Source organism: Aulonocara stuartgranti (genome assembly GCF_965226115.1).
Source record: "Aulonocara stuartgranti genome assembly, chromosome: 9".
NCBI classification, from domain to species: domain Eukaryota; kingdom Metazoa; phylum Chordata; class Actinopteri; order Cichliformes; family Cichlidae; genus Aulonocara; species Aulonocara stuartgranti.
In genome coordinates, this window is record NC_138960.1 from 7,043,678 (window position 1) to 7,063,093 (window position 19,416).

A 19,416-nucleotide genomic window follows, 5' to 3' on the forward strand; every position below is an offset into this window, starting at 1 on the left:
AGCTGTTCTCCACAGAACCAGCAAAGGTGTACTCTCAGTGGCAAGGGAACAATAAGAGAACAGCACCACCAAGGCTGGAGACGGCACAATACTGGAAGAGCATATGGGAGAAGGACGCAACCCATAACTGCAATGCTCAGTGGCTAGTGGATCTGAGGGCAGACCACAGCGACCTCCCTGAACAGGGTCCAGTAACCATCACGGTGGCAGACATCCAAGCAAGGGTCTCTAGTATGAAGAGTTGGACAGCACCAGGCCCCGACATGGTTCACGCCTACTGGCTAAAGAAGCTGACTGCACTCCACGAGCGTCTGGCAGCAGAAATGAACCAGCTGCTAGTTGACGAGAGACACCCGGGTCAATACATGGGGCAAAGAAAGGGATTGGCAAGAATACCAGAGGCGTAAAACACCAGCTACTGGTAGACAGACCAGTCAGCTGAGACTACAAGACCAGGCTGACCAACCTGTGCACTGCCTGGATTGATTACAAGAAGGCCTATGACTCAATGCCCCACAGCTGGATACAAGATCAACAGGACCCTAAGAGCCTTCATCAGGAACTCAATGGCGAGCTGGATATATGCTCGCATTGGAGTTTGGGTCCTAGTGGAAGGCTTGTCACATATCGCCCTTAACTTCAACAAGCAGCAGCAATTTTTACATAACAGGCTGTGTTGTTTATGTTTTTTTTTAATCAAATATTTCAAAGAAATACAATACCTTGTCTTGTATTTTGAGTAGAGTGAAGATTAAAACTGGGGGAGACCTGTGGGGTTTTCTGCTTTCTACGTGGGCCTCAGCACTCTTGACTTTTGGAGTGGCTGCTTTTAGTTGCAACAAGTGAAAAGAAGCTGCTTTGAGATTTGAAAAGCTAGAACTATCAAAACTTTGACAAATCTGCTTTAAAGCTTTGCTTAAATCAATCAACTTAATCAGCTGATTAGAATCGGTCCTTGTTAGTTTTCTGACTGTTCATCTTTCACCAAGATCTCTGCTGCACAAGTCCACACACCTTTTGACCTCTTCTCCATCCCACCCGACCAGCCATTCTGCACCCAGGGAAGGGAGTCGGTGTAATTAGCTTGAACCAATCACACTGAAGGCATTAGGGCAGGATTAGTCATTAACTGGGGGCTTAGCTGTCAGCTGTCAGCCACAGAGGAATGCTGCTAAGCCTCTGCTTCAGCCCCGTGCCACCAAGACATGGCAAGAAAACAAAAATTACGCCTGCGAAATAGTTCTTAAAATACAGTGGCGCTGTCTGCCACTCTGCTCTGTTAATAGCCGTAGACACGGGTGGATGGATCAGACACCAGCTGTAAATATCTCCGTTGCATATGTAGCCCGGTGCTGCTCTTTTAATGTCCAACAGATGTTGGTGCAGTAATGCAGTCTGTGAGCCTGGATACAGGAGGACCTGAAAACAGGCACACTGTCTGTGTTAATTAAGCAAGTTTTCATAGTCTGAAGTGTCAGAATGTAATGTGTAATGTTTAGTGGTGTCACCACAGAACAGACCCTCTGTTAGCTTTGGCTCTGCAGTCAGAGAAAACCTGATGGCAGCGAGTTTGAACACAGACACTCTTTGTACTATGAGGGCCACTTGAAATGAGAAATAAGAGTGAGATTTGCCAACGCCAGTTCCATTAAAGAAATTGAATTTTCCTTCAGCGCGTCATCGATACCCCAACCCCCAACCCCCATAACCCCACTGCAACTAAACAGAACAAATTGATGCTGTCAGGGTGCTGGCAGGTCGTTTGACTGGTGCAGCCTGAATTCATTTATCAGACCCCTTCCAGTTCTCTCTCAGGAGCGTACGCAAAATCCATCACATCCTGTTCTTCCTTTTTTATTGGACGGCTGTGTGGGTAACAGATTGCAGCACGGCTCTGTTGTCCTTTCCCACAAGTCTGGCTGCGTGTCTCACACTTTGATCGGAGAGCGCACACGCTGGCTCGCAGCTTTTAGTGAAAGTTTGACTCCAAGTTTGGCAGAAAATGAAAAGCAAAAGGAGTTGAACAGTAGGGGGGTATGACCCAGACTGGACACATTCCTGGGGGGTCTGGGAGTCTGTCCTCCTGTGCAGATCGGTGGCCTTTAACTTCCCCCAGCATGCGCATTCAGATTCTTTGTTGCAATCTGTTACTCTGTTAGACAATCCTTTGCACTGAGTATTTCTTAGAGAAAAGGCATAGTTATACCAGCACTTTAAACAGTGAAACTTTGCAGTGAATTAAACCCACAGAAGTTTGTTAATTTAAAACAATATTAAATGACTCTAACTTTATTAGCCAATGGAGCGCCAGGGGTGTCCATAACCACCATAAACTAACCTCTGGGCATCCAAAAGAACCAGTGAGAACATGTTAGGTGGTTACATACATGCTGATGCGTAAAGATGGAGTGGAGCGAAAACTGAAGTGCTGATGTATGCTGTGACTAGTCCAACCTGCTAATAACATTATGGTTGTCTTTCAGCTACAGGAGCAGTTAATATGCCTAGGTCCAGATCTTCGAATTCATCCACTCTGTTGCATCAGCTCATTTGTATAGCACTGTGCATGATAACAGTAGCAACTTTGCTCCACTCTAGAAAAAATTCCAGCAAAATTCATTATGTTGCATGCACTGCTGTGGAATTGATTGCTACAGGCAGATATGTTTCTCTGTCGTAACTGGTTAATGAAATATGAATAATCTATTCAATGGAAGTCTGTTGGAGTCAAGACGTAAGACTGGAGTGTAATAGGTCCACAGATCTGTCAAGTATGCACTTAATCATTTACGCTTGTGAGTATAGAGACTGCACGGAGCTTCTAGAAAAGGGGTGTCGAACTCCAGGCCTCGAGGGCGGGTGTCCTGCAGGTTTTAGATGTGTCCTTGATCCAACACAACTGATTCCAATGGCTAAACTGCCCCCTCAACATGTCTTGAAGTTCTCCAGAGGGCTGGTAATGAACTAATCATTTGAAACAGGTGTGTTGACCCAGGGTGAGATCTAAAACCTGCAGGACACCCGCCCTCGAGGCCTGGAGTTTGACACCCCTGTTCTAGAAGAACCACACCGTTTGCAGTGAGGCACTGACCACTGAGACTGAGCACAGCCAGGTGAAGCAAAGGTACATGTGGTACCCACCTGAAACGGCTTGTTACACAAATCACATCATACACTGACAGTAGCAGCACATGCAACAAACATGTTTCTGATCCGTCTCTCCTGCTAGTGTGAGCAGCTGCATGCACTGACCTGGTGATATTTGACATACACATACACACACATTCTTAAATAGTCTGGGAATGTCTCCATGTGCTTTAAAGAAAAGATCAAAACTAAAAAAAGTTTCTCTCTGCGTCTGTGTTCGCATTCACACTTTGATTCGTGTTGAGGCCCAAATAGAATCCGACCCCTGTGATCTGATGTTTACCTGTAAAGTAACCAGGTCCTTGGGTCCTTTACAAATGAAGCTTTTGATTGGCTCATTCTAGTTATTCTCAGTTGCGTTGTTGCAGATAGGCAGAGCACAGTGCCGCACACTCATTCTTGGCTCTACGACAGTCTCCCCCTTATGCACAGGAGACTGAACATGGCTGCAGGCTTCCCCTGTCCTCAAAATCCACCCCTCACTCAATTAATATTTCAAGAAGGAAACCTGATTGGAGAGGCAGTGTGTGGCAGTGAAACTCCCTCTGTTCTTTGCAGAGATGTTGTTTGAACAAAAAAAAAAGAAGAAGCCTTAAATCATGTAAAACAGATGATTTTGGAACAAAAACTCAAAAATTCATTTGTCCACTGCAGCTTGTTTTAGCACTTGGAGCCTTCTTTTGTCTGCTGTATCCAGGCAGCAACAGTTTGTGTCTATTAGACTTGTTATTCTCCAACAAGCTATCTGGAGGTTTATCACAACAAACTGACATTTTAGCTGAGCCTTATCAGCTCCACACCGAAAGGTTAATTGTTCGCATCTCTATCAGCGCATGAGCCTCACCGAACCTTCTGATCCGTGAAATGAAAGGAGCTGTCGTCATGCCGACCGCTGAAAAGATGCTGACTTGATTTTAATCTCTTGGTTTTTTCTTTTTTTTTTTTCTTTTTGTTTGTTTTTTTGTGCCTAACCCTGGTTGTCAAGTGCTGACCTGTCTACCTGTGCAGGTTGCATATATATGTTTCATTAACATTTTTTTCCCTGCACAAACTATTTAGACGTTTTTTTCTTTTTTCTCTTTTTCTTAAACTGGTTGCTAAGGGAGGTGAGGAGTGGTGCGCGTGTGTGCATGCGTCTTTTCTCATGTTCATGGAAAATAGACAGGGAGGGCTTTGCCAGAAATATTATGATGAGAGAGTGGGCGAATGTGTTCGGAGCGATGACTAGCAACGCGGAAATGTAGGTTAATCTGATCATATGGATGTGGCCATCGTCATCAGCATCATATCTCCTGGAGCAGAGGGAGAGAAAGTATGATGAATGTGAGAAGGAGGGGTAGCAGTAGGGCGTTGGCTGACTGAAAGGTGGCACAGGATAAAGAAGGAAAGAATGGCCAAAGAGGTTTTGGTGCATGATTATCAAAAGATGCAGCAGATGAAAGGGTTGTTTGGTGTGTATGTGTGTGTGTGTTTGTGTGTGTGTCTGCAGAGAAACGTGGCTTGAGAGGGAAAACAGAAGCGAGAGAGGAAGGCGGCGGTGGGAAGAGGTCAGCAGAGAAAGATGAGAGAGCTGAGGACAAAAGAACAGAGGGAATGGGAGCAGATTGAGGCAGCGTTTCAGCGATGCTGCATGCTCTCCCCTGCCCTCCCTCTCTCCAACCCTCATGACCTAGCTTCAAACGGTTCTCGTGGTGACCACCTTATTGGCTGGATGTCTCCGTGGTCTCAGTCACCATGCCGTCTATTCTCACCACCACACCGCACTTCCTTTAACCTGCTTTCATCTAATTCAATTACTCAGTCGCATTATGTAAGGTGGTTACCGGGGGAATAGAGCCACGCTCAGAGGTGAGATTGACCCGTGTGCTGTCGGTGATGAGAGGGAGGAATACAGAATTATTATTTTAACAACAGTTATTACAGAGAGTGGAGCTTGTTGTTGAATCTCTCTGCTGCCTTTAATTTTCAATGCAGACCTCCTAAGATTGACTTTGTGGGAAAGAATATTTGCCTACCAGCAAATAAATAACATCACATTTACCAGTAAGGAGTTATGTGCTGGTGTTCACTATTAGTGATCAGACCCAAAACACTGCACAGTAGGTCTGTATTATCCAGGCTCTGGCCTGCAGTACAGGTGGAGCCGTGTTAAGGAAGTTTGAACTTCTGTTTCATGCTGTGTGCTTTCATCTTTGCGGAACTACTTCCCTTTCTTTTCATTTGCAAAACCAAGTGCAACAGCATGGATGTCTTAAGGGGCTGTGTCATTTCAGACCCACAATTTAAAGACATTTAAAAGACATAAAAGACATTTTGTTTCTGTTCATTTTTAAATATCTGTGTCTATTCAGAAACGTAGATTCTGTGTCACAAAGGAGGGAAGTGAGATCTGTAAACATTATGTAATGTGTTCGGCTTTTTTAGTCTGTCAGGATCCTGACAGCAGTAGCAGCATCCTGAATCGGTGATTGAAATGAGAAAATGCAGTGTTTGATCTGCCTTTGTGTGCTGTTTGGACTGCAAACTGCTGCACAGCTACCATTGATGGAGATGCTGCAGAGTGGGTTGCCATGTGCTAGAAACCCCTCCCCCTCACGGTACTCTCCTCATGGCCAGATATTTGTGATGGAAACTCTCCCCCCTCCCACCCCTGTGCCTACTGTCGTAACCCAAGGGAGACACCTACTGGACCTGCAGTTTAACTGCAGCCTGTGCTTCCCTGCTGCCCTCACCCTGACCTGTACTTCTTTACACAGAGAATTATTTATGGTTTAATTTACAGCGCACTGCTGGGTGCAGTCCTTCTCCAGCGATTGTACAAGCTCTGTGGGACAGGAGGCTGACTGAAGGGAGGCGATTTATAGTGTGCTTTTCTCAATATGGCGATAAATACAAGGGCGATAGCAAACTGCAACAGAGCCTAAGCTCATCGGGATCTATTAGTAAACCTCTCTCTAATCAGTTGTTTTGTTTTCTGCTGTGCACGTCCGTTCCCAGCTTCCTTCAATTTCTCCATTAGACCTCTGAGTTGAATTAACGACATGAAACCACACGGGCCTACACACTCAGCCTGCGTAATGCATTCTTAATGCAGTTTGTGGAGATCCTATACTGTACTGGCCTGTAGTCTGAAACTCATTTATCACGGCTCTGCCAACAGACAGGCTGCTCTGCTGTGAAGAAGACTGTTCTGTATTCAACAGCACCTCTCTCCCTCTCTCCTCATCACCTGCTCTCTTTCTCTCGCTCCCTCCACCCATCCCCTAGATCCTCTCTATTTTTAATTACCTGTCAGAGACCCTGGGTCCTGATCCCTCCTTCCCCGCTCTCTGCCACATCTCATTCACTTCAGCCAGGAATCTGCCTGTTGAGAATACAGCGATTTACAGTGAGGGTACTGGGAGTATACTGTGGGAGGACGTCATGCTGAAGTTGCCTGCTGTATTTTACTGTGTAATACCACAGGGAAGATTTTAGCAGGTGTGCCTGTATTTTCTGGTACTGTTGAAAAAGAGTGTTTTAAAAAGTGTGTTATTTAATTGAGTGAATTATTTAAATTAATGTGTCATACGTTTTGGTTAAATAATGCTTATTATCTTTAAAATTGGCACATTATCATCAAAATAATCATCATCATCATAAGCACAATCGTATCTTACTTACCTTACAGGTAAGGAAGTGCCTTATACTTGCAGTCTTCCTGTTGACCAGCAGGGGAAGCCTCCCGGTTGTTATTGATCGTTGTGTTTTGTCAAGTTTCCCTCCCCTCACCCCCAGATGGACGCCCGTCCCTGAACTGGTTCTGCTGAAGTTTTCTCCTTAATCAAAGATAGTTTTTCCTTCCTACTGTCACCAAGTGCTTGTACACAGAGGTTCGTCCGATTAGGTCTTTACCTTACAATATAACGCAGCGACTGTTGTGATTTAGCATTAAATAAATATAATTAGTTGAAATAAAGTGTTTGCAAAAAGAGGTGACTGTCAACTAAAGCTTGCACTTTTTAAGTTAATGAGGAAATTGCCCCACTTCTCACTTGATTTATGACCTAATTTACCATTTTACTGATTACTTTTTGGTGTTCATTGATAGTTTCAAGTCATATTTAATATAGCATTAATAGCCTACCTTGGGTAATTGCTATCAGAGGAGGTGCAGTCATTACATCCACTCCTTATTTGACCCTGGTATCTCTCTTATTGTGATTTGGTCCCTGCAGCTCTTATGAGATATGACAATACTGGGAATAATTTTCTGCACATGCATCATGACATGTGACCCCTTTCACATGATACACATAGATAACTGATGCCATGTGTGTGTGCTTTAAATTTAGTCGGCTGCAGCTTGTCATACCTGAAGATTAACTATGGCTTTTCCTGCTGTAGTGTAACATTCTCAGATGTATTTTTCAACTGTTTCTCAAGTACATTAAATACGGCACCTAAAACATGTTAAAAGATTACCAGTGTAATTTTTAACACTCTGTCGTGTGCCAGGTATCATCTAGAAACAATACAAAGTGAAATCGGTGATCAAAACTAAGTGTTGTAATGGTGAAAGAGCTTCAGCATGTTGCCACATGGAATTGCAAAAATCTTTAGAGAATTGTTGCCGTTGGTGTTAAAACTTAAATAACACCTTCCTCTTCTCCTAATCACTTTTATTGCCTGTCAAACCTCCTTTAAATATACTTTGCCTAATCTGTCATATGGCACTCATTTGTCCCGGTGAAAGAAGAGTCCACAGGAGTAGTGATCGGGGGTGTTATCTCTCATCAGCACACTCAGGTCTCTACACTGTGGTAAAAATAGAGTCTGGCCTTTGGTGAAGCAGTTTTGTCGGCGGCTGGTCTGAGCGAAACCCACAGAAAGTCATTCTTCGTAGGGGAAGCTCACACTATTTCAGCAGTTTCCTGTTGTGTCAGTTGCGTTTGTGTACACTGCCGCGCTCTGTGTGTGTGTGTTTGACAAGTGCAAAGGGGAACAGAATCCTTCCACCTCACACACACACACAAAGTGAGGTCTCAGATTTCCTGTTACCTTCAGCTGGAACATTACAAGTCAGAAGGACTGAGTGAAAGCGGTGTATTTCTTTGCGTCTGTGTTGGTGAGGGGTGCTTTGAAACCACAGCGCGTGCCCCGTTGCACTTGATGGCCGCCGTGCATCACCATGCGACGTGCATTCAGTGTGTTCAGAGGCTACAGGAGAGCCGGGGAGGATGACGACGACGTCTTTGTGTGCAGCTCTGGACACAAGGTGACACAAATGAGACTGCTAGATATTTTCACCATGTCAGCTTGCTTAGATCTCTGCCCTCTGCATTAATATAGCACAGTGCCTCTGCGTTGCCAGCACAGATGGATTTTGATGTCCCATAACAATTAGTTCCTCTGTGCTCTTCCTCAAACTGTTCATTTATAGTTTGAGACCTTTCCATCAGCACTGGCAGCAAGCAGCAGCTTTGTTCTCCTGAAACTGTTGCATTGGATTCCAGGTATTATTAATAACAGCATAGTGAAAGTTTGCCAGTCTGAATTTAGGGAACAGATGGTGACTGCCAGTGATGTTTCTCTTCATGTCAAGTTTAATTTTGAAGTAAAAAAAAAAAAGTCCCTCTGTTGTCTCCTGCAATACCAGATATGTGTTGTGTTTTAGTGTATGGTGTACATTGCATGAAGCTTTTCTTTCTCATACAGAACAGCCTCTCTTCATGTTGCTATTTTCATTTCTGTCTAGTTTCGAGGGAGTTGCCACTTTTTTCCCTCTTTCGAGTTTAGATGTCATACAGATTAGCAACAAAAAAGGAAAAGCTAGACTTTGAACCCCTGCATGGGGTCGCTGTAGCTCAGGAGGTAGAGCAAGTCAGAAGTCAGAGCACTAATCAAAAGGTTGGTAGTTTGAACCCTGGCTGCTCCAGTCTGCAGCCAAATATCCTTGGGCAAGATGCTAACCCCATGCTTTCTGATGCATCCAGCTTGCAGTGCAGCTGTTAAATGAGGCAAAGTGCTAAAGTGCTTTAAGTGTCCAGTCCATTTACCATTTGTAGTAAGGAGGGAATCTGCTGGTGATATCTCAGTTCTGTGTGTACACTAGAAATGGTCCTGAGTCGTCACCTGTATGCTGCGATGAAACATATCTATCTTGATGGTAGTGGTCTCTTCCTGGAAAGCAGTGGATCATCATTTGTAATGAGCTTTCACTGAATGGCTTGATGAGGATGAAAGAGCTGTGAATCATGGTGTTAGAGGCTGTATTTTTTGTTTTTGTTTTTCCTGTTTTGTTTTTAACCAGCAAAGCTAGTTTTGTTTTCATCCTGTGATTTAGTCTGTGCGTGTGTGTGCACCATCATGGTACCTTCTCTGGAAGCAAATAATATATAAAGTTTGATGTACTGGAAACCTTAAGGTGTGCGCTTGATTTCACACAGAAAGTGAGCGTTCATGTGACAAAACATCTACATGTCATTGGGAATTACGACACAGAATTTGGTGAAGGTTATAGTGAGTTTATCACTATAGCTTTGTGGTTACGTTGTCATGCTAACACGCAGTGACTGTGATCTGCATTTGCTCACTGCCTTAAGTTTGAGTGTACAGTAGTCATTAGTCGGGTGTTTGGTAATAAACTCTGTTGGTTGTGCTCTTCTTGTTACTCATTATGTTCCACATTAACAGCACTGAGGGGAGCACTACTCAGCCTGTGGAAACACAAAGGGAGCTTCGTCCAGTCTTTGGTAATAACACTAATAACAACAACGAAGAGCTGAGCGTCCTTTTAAACGTTACATGTTAGGGTGGTGCAAAATGACCAGTGCAGCTAAAGAAGACAAACACTCTATGCAGGCAGCAGAATATGATATAAAATGATTGTAGCATGTGTGGTCAGCAGTTGAACTGTGTTCCTTTACCCAGTAATAAAGTGTGTGCACACTCCACTCAGACTACAATCATTTTGAAATGACTCTGAATGCAGAAACCAAAAAAAATGTTTTGGTTTCCCTTCTGTCAAAACAGACATTAAAGCATATAAATTACTTCTCCACCAGATGCATTCAGGTTTGTTTGGGCTGAGTGGAATCTAAATGGATTTGACCCCAGCCGTGCTCTCCACAGCCGCGAGACTCCATCATTGCTGTATTACTTCCTTTAAAAAAAAAAAGAGCAGTTAAAGTTGCAGCACACTGGATCCATTCTGGTGGCGACGGACGAGTCTGAACTCGAGTTCAGCCAAACTGTCATGTCTCTTCGCTTTGCCTCGTTCAGCTGCTCGCTCTGTGTTGGACTTGAAACTGAGAAGCAGCGGGTAAAACTAACTGAAGCCAGCAGGGTGCCACGAGGCCTTTGCTCCGGTCCAGCACGTGTGCAGGATATTAAATAATAATTCATGTGAAAAATATTCCTGTTATTCCAAAACCGGCAGGAAGTTCCATCTGCATCCTGAAAGATGCCCAAAAGCTTGTAACTGAAGTGTGTTTCCACCCCTACATTCCTCACCTGTAACAAACAGAGGCAGTGCTGGCACAGCGTTCTGTATCTAATGCTTTCCTGCTCGCTAGAGACACCCAAAGCTGGCACCGGTCAGACTCAGCTCAGCTCCAAAAGCCCCCAATTTTTTTTTTTCAGAGCATACAGAACATTAAACGCTCTGAGCCGTAGCTTAGCTTTTTCCCTTTTGTGGAGTGACCTTCGGATGCTGCCAAGTTTTAAGACCATCTCAAAAACTGTCTTTGATGTTTATCTGCTCTGACACTGCAGGGCCAGGTCCAAATCCAGGAAAATATATTCAGACGGCATCTCTTAGATTGTGTAAAAGTAAAGATCTAAATGGAAGACAAACTGTTTAGTTAATAGAAACCTTTTTATCTCTATACCGCATCGGCACTTTATACCAGCCATTTGCACAAAAGACACACGTAACTTATCTCTTCTACTTCCTCTTGCCTTTGCTGTGCAACGTGCTTTTTTTTTTTTTCTCTAACACTTGTTTCCCCAAATTTTTCAATCTTTCTAACCTGCTGTTGCACAATTTGAAGCAATATTTATGGTTGCTAAGGAGATGTTTAGCTGTTAGGTCGCCGTGCCGTGACAGTGCTGTCTGTTATGGCAAAAAGCCACATTTAAAGTGACAGCTCTTCACAAGCCTGCACAGAGTCTTGTGAAAACTTTCTGTTTAAAACTCTGTATTTTCCTCTGACCTGTAGAGCTCTTTTTGTGTGCTAGGGGGAAATTTGCTGTATGTCCCCCTTCTCTTGATGAAGTAAATTGTGCTCAAAGCACCAAAAATCCATATTTCTTTCCAGGAATTAAGACCCAGTTACTCAGAAAAATCTGCAGTCCTTTTAGTGAACAGTTGAAACTACACCTGTACCTCTGGCAGTGCTAATGCCAGTGTGACAGCATGGTATCATTAGCTTTAGGTTAAGATTTAGGCTTGTATGATAATAAATAACTGTGTGAACAGGAGTAGAAACAGTTCCAATACATTCAAGGAGCCTTGCTGCAGAAGTTGTCTGAAAAACTGGGCAGCTCATACCAAAACAATCTACATATTGTTTAATATAACTATTAAACAGCCTCATGCATGAACCGTGAAGTAAAATCTCTGAAATTCACCATTTCATTTCTTTTGCATTTCATATCTTTTATCCCACATGGGTATTTCTTGCATTAAAATACCAGCAGACATTTGTCCTCAGAGCATTTGCCTCTGATTTGACAGATAAATGATTACATAACTCTGTTGAGTGCATGTGGTTCAAGTCTCACTGATATGGTGCGATTTCAACCTCTGTGACTGCAAGCCACATGTGCCGCCTCCATCCTGCCGTGCAGACTGCCAGACTTGCTCAAAGCCTTTGTCTGCCTCCTCACTCACTCACTTTCCTTCTTCTAAATGGAGAAATTAGATTATTGTGCAACAGTTATATTTCTTTGCAGCTAAATTCCATGTTTATGTTTGTAATGCTAACTGTGCTGCAGCAAACAGCTCAGCTGATCACGTTCTACCGTTGGGTCCACGCTGTGACAGCTGCTGCTGTTTGTAGCTTGGATGTCAGCAGACACTGGCGTCTTGCGGTCATGGAATTCCTGGAATGTCATTGAATTTTCAGAATAAAGTGAGGACAGTCGTAAATTCCCAGGACAACTCAGTGAATATAAATGAAAAAAAGATGATCAGCCACCCGTGAATGAATGCACCACAAATCCTGATCTTTCCCCCTCTTTTCCTCCATCTGTCTCGTCCAGACAACATCACCGACAAGTCAGGGCCGGTCCGACTCACCTGTCTATACCAACCTCCAGGAGCTGAAGATCTCTCAGTCCAGCCTGCCTCCTGTGCCCTCAGGCTCCCCAATCCACATCCTGGGTGACTGGGAGACCCACAAAGATCTGAGTGGCAGGCACTTCTACTACAACCGGGCCACTGGGGAGCGGACCTGGAAGCCACCACGCACCAGGGATACTAGCAGCAGCACCAGCAGTACCCGAGGAGACAGTCAGTGCACAGCGGAGAGTGAGGTGAGGGGTGCCTGGAGTATTTGAAGAGAGATACTAAAAATGATCTGTTTCTGTAAGTAGTCATAAATGTCAAACATGAACAAGCATTCAAACAAATAATCCTTTGTTTGGGCCAAAGGGTTTAGTAGGTGTGAGTGGATGTGGAAACAGGAATCAGATCATGATGGTCTGTAAATGGCGTCTCTGGCAGTTCACGTTAAATAAACAGGCTCTGTTGAAGTTGTGGTCAACCTCACTTTTAAAAGATGTTGTGGTTAGACGAAGGTGGGAAGACAAGTGCGCCTTTGATATAGAGAAACCATGTTTTCGGTTTCTTAGTAGGTTGTCATTTCATCCTAACTATCCAACACTGCCCCCTTGTGAAGCATTAATGTACTGATGTATAACTGATAGAGCACTGGAGTGGCTTATTATAGCCTAAAAAACAAACGTGTTGATTCCAGCTTGTCACAGGACCTTTGTTTTATTGTTGTTGATTGTGCTGCTTGGCTGAAAGACTTAAAACATGAAATTCCAACCAGCCTGAGGAAAAACGTGGCGATACACGACAGATAAATCTGCCACTGACATTTGCAAATACCATCAGCTACTAGTGTGAAGTTGTTCAATATGTTATTTTCCAGCTGTGACTGTTAACCATTTTTACACAAATAAAAGCATTAGTCAGCTATAAAGTAAGAACAATAAATAAATAAAGTAAAAGAAACACGTCAAATGTTATTTGATGCTTGGGTTGTTCAGCTTTTATATTCACTAAATATAGTTGGTTGAACGCTTCTCTACTCTTTTTCTCTTCTGGCACCAGCAGCCTCAAGGCCTTTTATATTTTAAGGTAAATACATACAGAGAGAACCCAACAATCAGATGACCCCGGCCCCTGTATGAGCAACCACTTTGGTGACAGTAGGAACAAAAAACTCCCTTTTTAAACAGGAAGAAACCTGCAGCAGAACCAGGCTCAGGGAGGGGCTGCCATCTGCTGCGACCGGTTGGGGGTGAGGAGAGGAAGACAGGACAAAAGACAGAGATTAATAACTAATGATTAAATGTCTTCCTTCTCTCTCCCCAACCGTCACAGCAGATGGCCCCGCCCCTCCCTGAGCCTGGTTCTGCTGCAGGTTTCTTCCTGTTTAAAAAGGGAGTTTTTCCTTCCCACTGTCGCCAAAGTGGTTGCTAATAGGGGATCATATGATGGTTGTGTTTTTCTCTGTATGTATTATTGTAGGGTCTACCTTACAATATAAAGCGCCTTAAGGAGACTGTTGTTGTGATTTGGCGATGTATAAATAAAATTGAATTGAATTGAATTAAACACAAAGAGTGGGAAAAAAAGGTGAGTGAAAAAGAGACAGTCAGTGCATTGTGGGAAGCTAAGCGAGGGATCAGGGTCACCTGATCCAGCCCTGTCTATATGCTTTATCAAAAAGGAAAGTTTTACTTCTAATCTTAAAAGCAGAGATGGTGTCTGTCTCTTGAATCCAAACTGGAAGCTGGTTCCAAAGAAGAGGGGCCTGAAAACTGACGGCTCTGCCTCCCATTCTACTTTTAAATATTTTAGAAACCAAAAGTAAGCCTGCAGGCAAAGTGGTTGTATCGGGGTCATACAGTACTATGAGGTCTTTAAGATAAGATGGGGCCTGATTTTTTTAAGACCTTATATGTGAGGAGGGGGATTCAACAGGAACCTAATGAAGAGAAGCTGATACTGGCGAAATATGCTCTTTCTTTGTGGTCCTCATAAGTAGTGTAGCTGCAGCATTTTGCATTAAAATGTTTACATGATGTTTACAGTTTTACATTCTTGCCTACAGTTGGGCAAGATGATTGATGCTGAAAACTACTTGAGAACCTTTTAAATGTTGGTGTTGTACCTTACAGTGATATCAACATGAAGCCATGGAGATGCTGCTGAAGTGCATAACATCCACTGTAACTCACATGTTGGAGTTTTATACTCAGCAGCCAGTTTTTACTTTGGTTGACTATAACTTTGTGTCCTGTTAGAACAAACTTGCCATGTGGTCATACGTGTGGTCATACGTGTGACCCTTGGTTCAGCCAGTTCTTTGCTTTAAGGTCTTCTTTGCTGTCCTTCTTTCTCCACAGCCACTGTCCTCAGAGGAAAACTGCCACAGCACCCACTCCAGTCAGTCTGACAGCCAGTATGGGTCACCCCCTAGAGGCTGGTCTGAAGAGCTGGATGAACATGGACACACCCTCTATGTGTCTGAATACACACAGGAGAAGGTGGAATCTGATTTTGATTGTGCTTAAAAGAGTTCGGGTGACCTCACCTGTCACCCTTAGCGACTGCACTTCCATCAGATGCTTTTTCTTTATTTGCAGCTGACCAGTGTTTATGTTTACAGTGGATAAAACATGTGGACGAACAAGGCCGACCCTACTACTACAGCGCTGATGGCTCCAGGTCAGAGTGGGAATTGCCTAAGGTAAGATTACATGATGAACTTGGTTGTCCGTGTGCTTTGTCTTCGCTCTTTACATCAGACATCCACCACCTAATGCAGGTTCCTTCCTGTGACAATGACAAGTCTTGTCGTATTACATCACCTGGCACCACTGCACTGTAACACACTTTGCCTCATCCTAGCAGTGTTGACACCAGTCCTGTTGTTGTAAGTGGATGAAGTTCTGAGAGCTCACGGAAGAGCCAAGTTTACGTTGAACTCTAAGTGACTGGCTATTAGTGGCACTTTACCACCTAATCTGGAGGCTTTAGAGGCGATCAGAATAGACCGCTTCGTTTGCAGAGTGAGTAAACAGTGGTCCAGTGCACACGCAGGTACAGTCAGTGGACTTTACTGTAAACAATGCCTGCTGTGTAAGGAAAGTTCCTCTGTCCAATGATCCTGTGGACAGTAAAAGGAGAGGTAGGGAAAGGGGATGTGAGGTCTGTTAGAAAAACATCTGGACTGTAAACATCACCACTTGTCTCTGTCGTTGCAGTACAACATCTCCCCTCAGCCTGGCGAGGTTCCTAAGAGTCGCAGCCTGGAGAGAAAGCAGCCGGAGCCCATTGTCCTCACTAAGTGGAGGCACAGCACTTATGTCTTAGACCTCAATGACAAGGTAGGACAGAGACCACCACTAATGTGGAGTTAAACAGTGTTAGGCTGATGGAAAAAGGCTCTGCTGTGTTGTTCATGCTGTGTTTTGTGTGCACTTTGAGTTCAGCATATGGAAAGGTGGTGAATAATTCTGTGTGTGAAAAGAAGAGAGCAGGTTGTTGTGAAAATTAATGATGGCCAAAAAAATGGATTAACAAGTTTGCTTTTTCTGGGGACGACTTCATGGTGTGTGTAGCCAGCATATCTCTGTGAGGACAGTGGGCACCTGCTCGTCATGTTGTGTGTGATTCAATCTTGTGACATGTAAAACGGGCCAGAGCCACAAAGTACAGCTCACAAACCCACACGCTGACACTTGAATGTCCCTGAATTCCTTTTAACAATGCAACATCTGTTACCATCTGGGTCAGTTATCAGTCTCGCTTGTGTCTTTGTTTGTGAGAGTGCTTTTTTGTTTTTGTCTCTTGTGAGAACAAAAATTTTTGCTTCTGTAACGGTTTTTTGGGTGGGGGGCTTTTCCCCCCTGTCAAAGCTTCTCTGAGGAACTTTTTTCACAGGTTGAAAATACATTTTTGTTTTGTTTTTTTTTTTTTTACCTAAGAAACTTTTTTACAAACTTGGCTAATTTTCTTTTCACCTGTTTCAACTGGAGAACTTTTTTCTTCCCATTTCACAGGTAGAAAAAGTAAAACATTGTAAAACGGTCTGAAATTGATTTTTACCTTTTAAGTCAGGAGGAAAATAAACGTGTTAGAGATTAGAAAATGAATCACCACAAGCTTTTCTCACTTTCCGCTCAGGGCTTCTGAAAGGAAAGCTCACAGAATACAAACTGATAAAAGAAAGGAGACGCTGCAGAGATTTAGACATCCTCAACCTTACCCTTCAGTTTGGGCAAAGCTCCAAAAACTAGTCCCTGCACTTTTTATTATGCAACTAGGCACGTATTTTTTTCTTTTCTTTTTTTAACCCTCCCTGATGCAGAGTTTAGCAAGTCACATTAAAGAAATGGTTCTAATATGGGATCTAACAATATGCATGAGTTAAAAGAACTGGCTAAAGAGTGGCTAGATTTAAAAACAACACCCTATATGTTGGTGTTTTGTTAGTTTCTTCAGTGTACATTGTTGTTGATGCAGATCAGGAAAAGAAGAAGCTTATTGGACTAAATATTGAACATCTCTGAAGCCGAAATCCAAGATGTTTGCAGTTTAAACCCTAACTTGTCTTTTTTATCTTTCTCTTTTAATGACTTCTATTAACAATAACTCATTCTTGTGATTCCATCCCAGGTTTCTTCTCCATCACTCTCTAACCTCAGACCTACTGTCTTCATGTGTAGTCATGTATAGTTATTAGTGACTTATCACACTGTGCCTCTTGTTGGTAGGAGTGTGCTTCGGTGCCCAAGCAGAGCTCTCCAGACTCTGACTCCTGCCCCTCATCTCCTAAGCACCCCTTGACCGTTAGTATCCCAGCTTGCACTGCACACTGCATATCATCATCCTGCTGTCTCTGCATGTAAAGACAACACTTCTCATCTTTAATCTTCTCAACAACCCAGTTGGTTTACTATCGTCTGCTGCATGCCATATTTACCTGCATCAAACCTATCACCTACCTACTAAACTACTATTTCAACACTGCAGCATTAGGGTGCCATCTGCTGGTGGTGTTTAGCTATGACACAAGGCAACACAGCAGCTTTAAGACTGTTTGCTCCGCTCCATTTGCTTGTTGAGGATCGGTGTGTGTGTGTGTGTGTGTGTATTTTCATTCATGTGTTCCAGCAGGTTTTTATCTGCCACTGTGTGTCTCTCTCTTCAGCCTTCAGAGAAGTGTGGAGTTCTCAATGTCACCAAAATCACAGAGAATGGAAAGAAAGTCAGGTAAGACGTGATTACTCTCTAAAAGTGTTCTCTGCATCCACAGAATCTCATTAACACATTTGTTCTGACTAACAGGAAGAACTGGACCTCCTCATGGACTGTGCTGCAGGGCTCATCCCTGCTCTTTGCAAAGGGTCAGGGGGGCAGCACCAGCTGGGTATGTATCCTGTGACCTCGGACTTCTTCTTTTGCTTTTTTTTTTTTTTTATCATTCCATTTGTTTCTCTGATATTTTCCTTTTCCATATTCCTGCGTATTCACCGGCCTTCATGCCATCTGTGTTGTGACGTTTGTCAACTTCTGTTCATTAGTTTTCTCCTCTTCTCTCTGAAGTCTTACTACCGCAGCGACTCTATCCCAGAGCTGCTCCTCACTCTTCTTAGCAGCTGGAAGCACTCAGTCAAGCCCCGTCCCGCTGTCTCCTATGTGAACTGTAGGCCCGGTCAGGCTGCCGCTGTATGTTCCCTCTCTCTCTGCATGCGCTCCCACCTCTCTCCCATTTGTTCATTCACCCCTGCTGTGACTGACCAGGAGACTGACTGACGTGTGTTTGTCAAGCTTGACTCACCTTAACTTCACTTTAGAGAAACAGCGGTTTAGAGAGAGATCAAAGGATTCTTTTAAAGGTTGTGTGATATTTATACTTTTATCTTAAATTTACAAGAAAGCAGCTACCGTACGTTTTTGATCTTTGTTGCACTTTGTGGCATTAAACTTGCACATTTTACCTGGTGCTTGGAGAGCAGCCAGGATTTAGGCTACGTCCACACTAATGCGTTTTCGTTGGAAAACGCATAGTTTTCTCTCCATTTTGGCCTCCCATCCACACTCAGACAGCATTTTCTGTGAAGGAAAACGCATACACTTGAAAATGGTGCTTTTGTGTCGCAGTGTGGACAGCAAAAACTGAGACTTTTTGAAAACAATGATACATTTTAGTCATGTGATGCAATCAAGTGTCTAATTAAACAGCGGTGGGCATTATACAGCAGTTGTTTTGTTTGCTCTCAATTTTGATATCAGTTTGTACATCCCTCAGATAGCTTTTCTTCAAATTCCAACAACTCCACCTCATTGTTAGTCCACTTTAAAAAAAACTCGGTGCTTTTTCTCGACATTTTGCTGCGACGTTTCAAAGAGTCAGAAAGTAAATAAACGGCAGGCAGAAATGAGGCAGGTCGAATCGTCTTGTGTTTCATGCATGCGCAGTACTGGAACGTAAGCGTCTTCGCCCGTTTCAATGTGGACGCACAACTCTGTGAAAATGACTGAAGACGATAGTGTGTGGATGCGGAGTGTTTTCAGACGAAAACACCGTTTTCAAATCTATCCGGGCTAGTGTGGACGTAGCCATAGATACACTAATGAGCAGCAGTGGAGCCCAAACAGACAGACAAACAGAAAATAGTTAATAAAGAGGACTTAAATTATTCTGTTGGATAAAAGTGTATGCAGTGTGTCTCTCCTCAGGAGGACATCCACTTATATTTTACTTGGGGCAAGTGTGTTTAATACTTTATTGATAAATGGAATGCTCTTTAAATATTAAGTGAGTAAAAATATGCAGAAAAGAAAGAAAAAATACAAAGAGTTTAAAGAAAATCAGCATTCCAGTAACTATAGAAAAGTGATTTAAAGAGAGGAAGAACAAAGTGTGATCAAACCTTCATGAAAGGTTCACACCCAACAGCTGCATCAGTGTGTTTCATACAGTTTCTCTGTGATGTCACTGAAAGATTTTTTTTTTTTTAAGCAGTACTGATATTTCATTT

At 43.3% G+C, this 19,416-nt stretch overlaps 1 protein-coding gene across 3 annotated transcripts in view; it reads left to right on the top strand.

The window, feature by feature from the left end:
• arhgap12b (Rho GTPase activating protein 12b) overlaps positions 1-19,416 on the top strand; it is a 63,039-nt gene that overhangs the window by 37,732 nt on the left and 5,891 nt on the right. For 2 of the 3 annotated variants that reach the window (XM_082545596.1, XM_082545597.1), the window contains exons 3-9: positions 12,394-12,666; positions 14,773-14,913; positions 15,036-15,116; positions 15,634-15,756; positions 17,146-17,220; positions 17,583-17,644; positions 17,720-17,801. In XM_082545596.1, coding sequence (XP_082401722.1) covers positions 12,394-12,666; positions 14,773-14,913; positions 15,036-15,116; positions 15,634-15,756; positions 17,146-17,220; positions 17,583-17,644; positions 17,720-17,801 — 837 coding nt within the window. The remainder of the gene's footprint in view (positions 1-12,393; positions 12,667-14,772; positions 14,914-15,035; positions 15,117-15,633; positions 15,757-17,145; positions 17,221-17,582; positions 17,645-17,719; positions 17,802-19,416) is intronic. The other variant, XM_082545598.1, reaches the window with a different exon arrangement.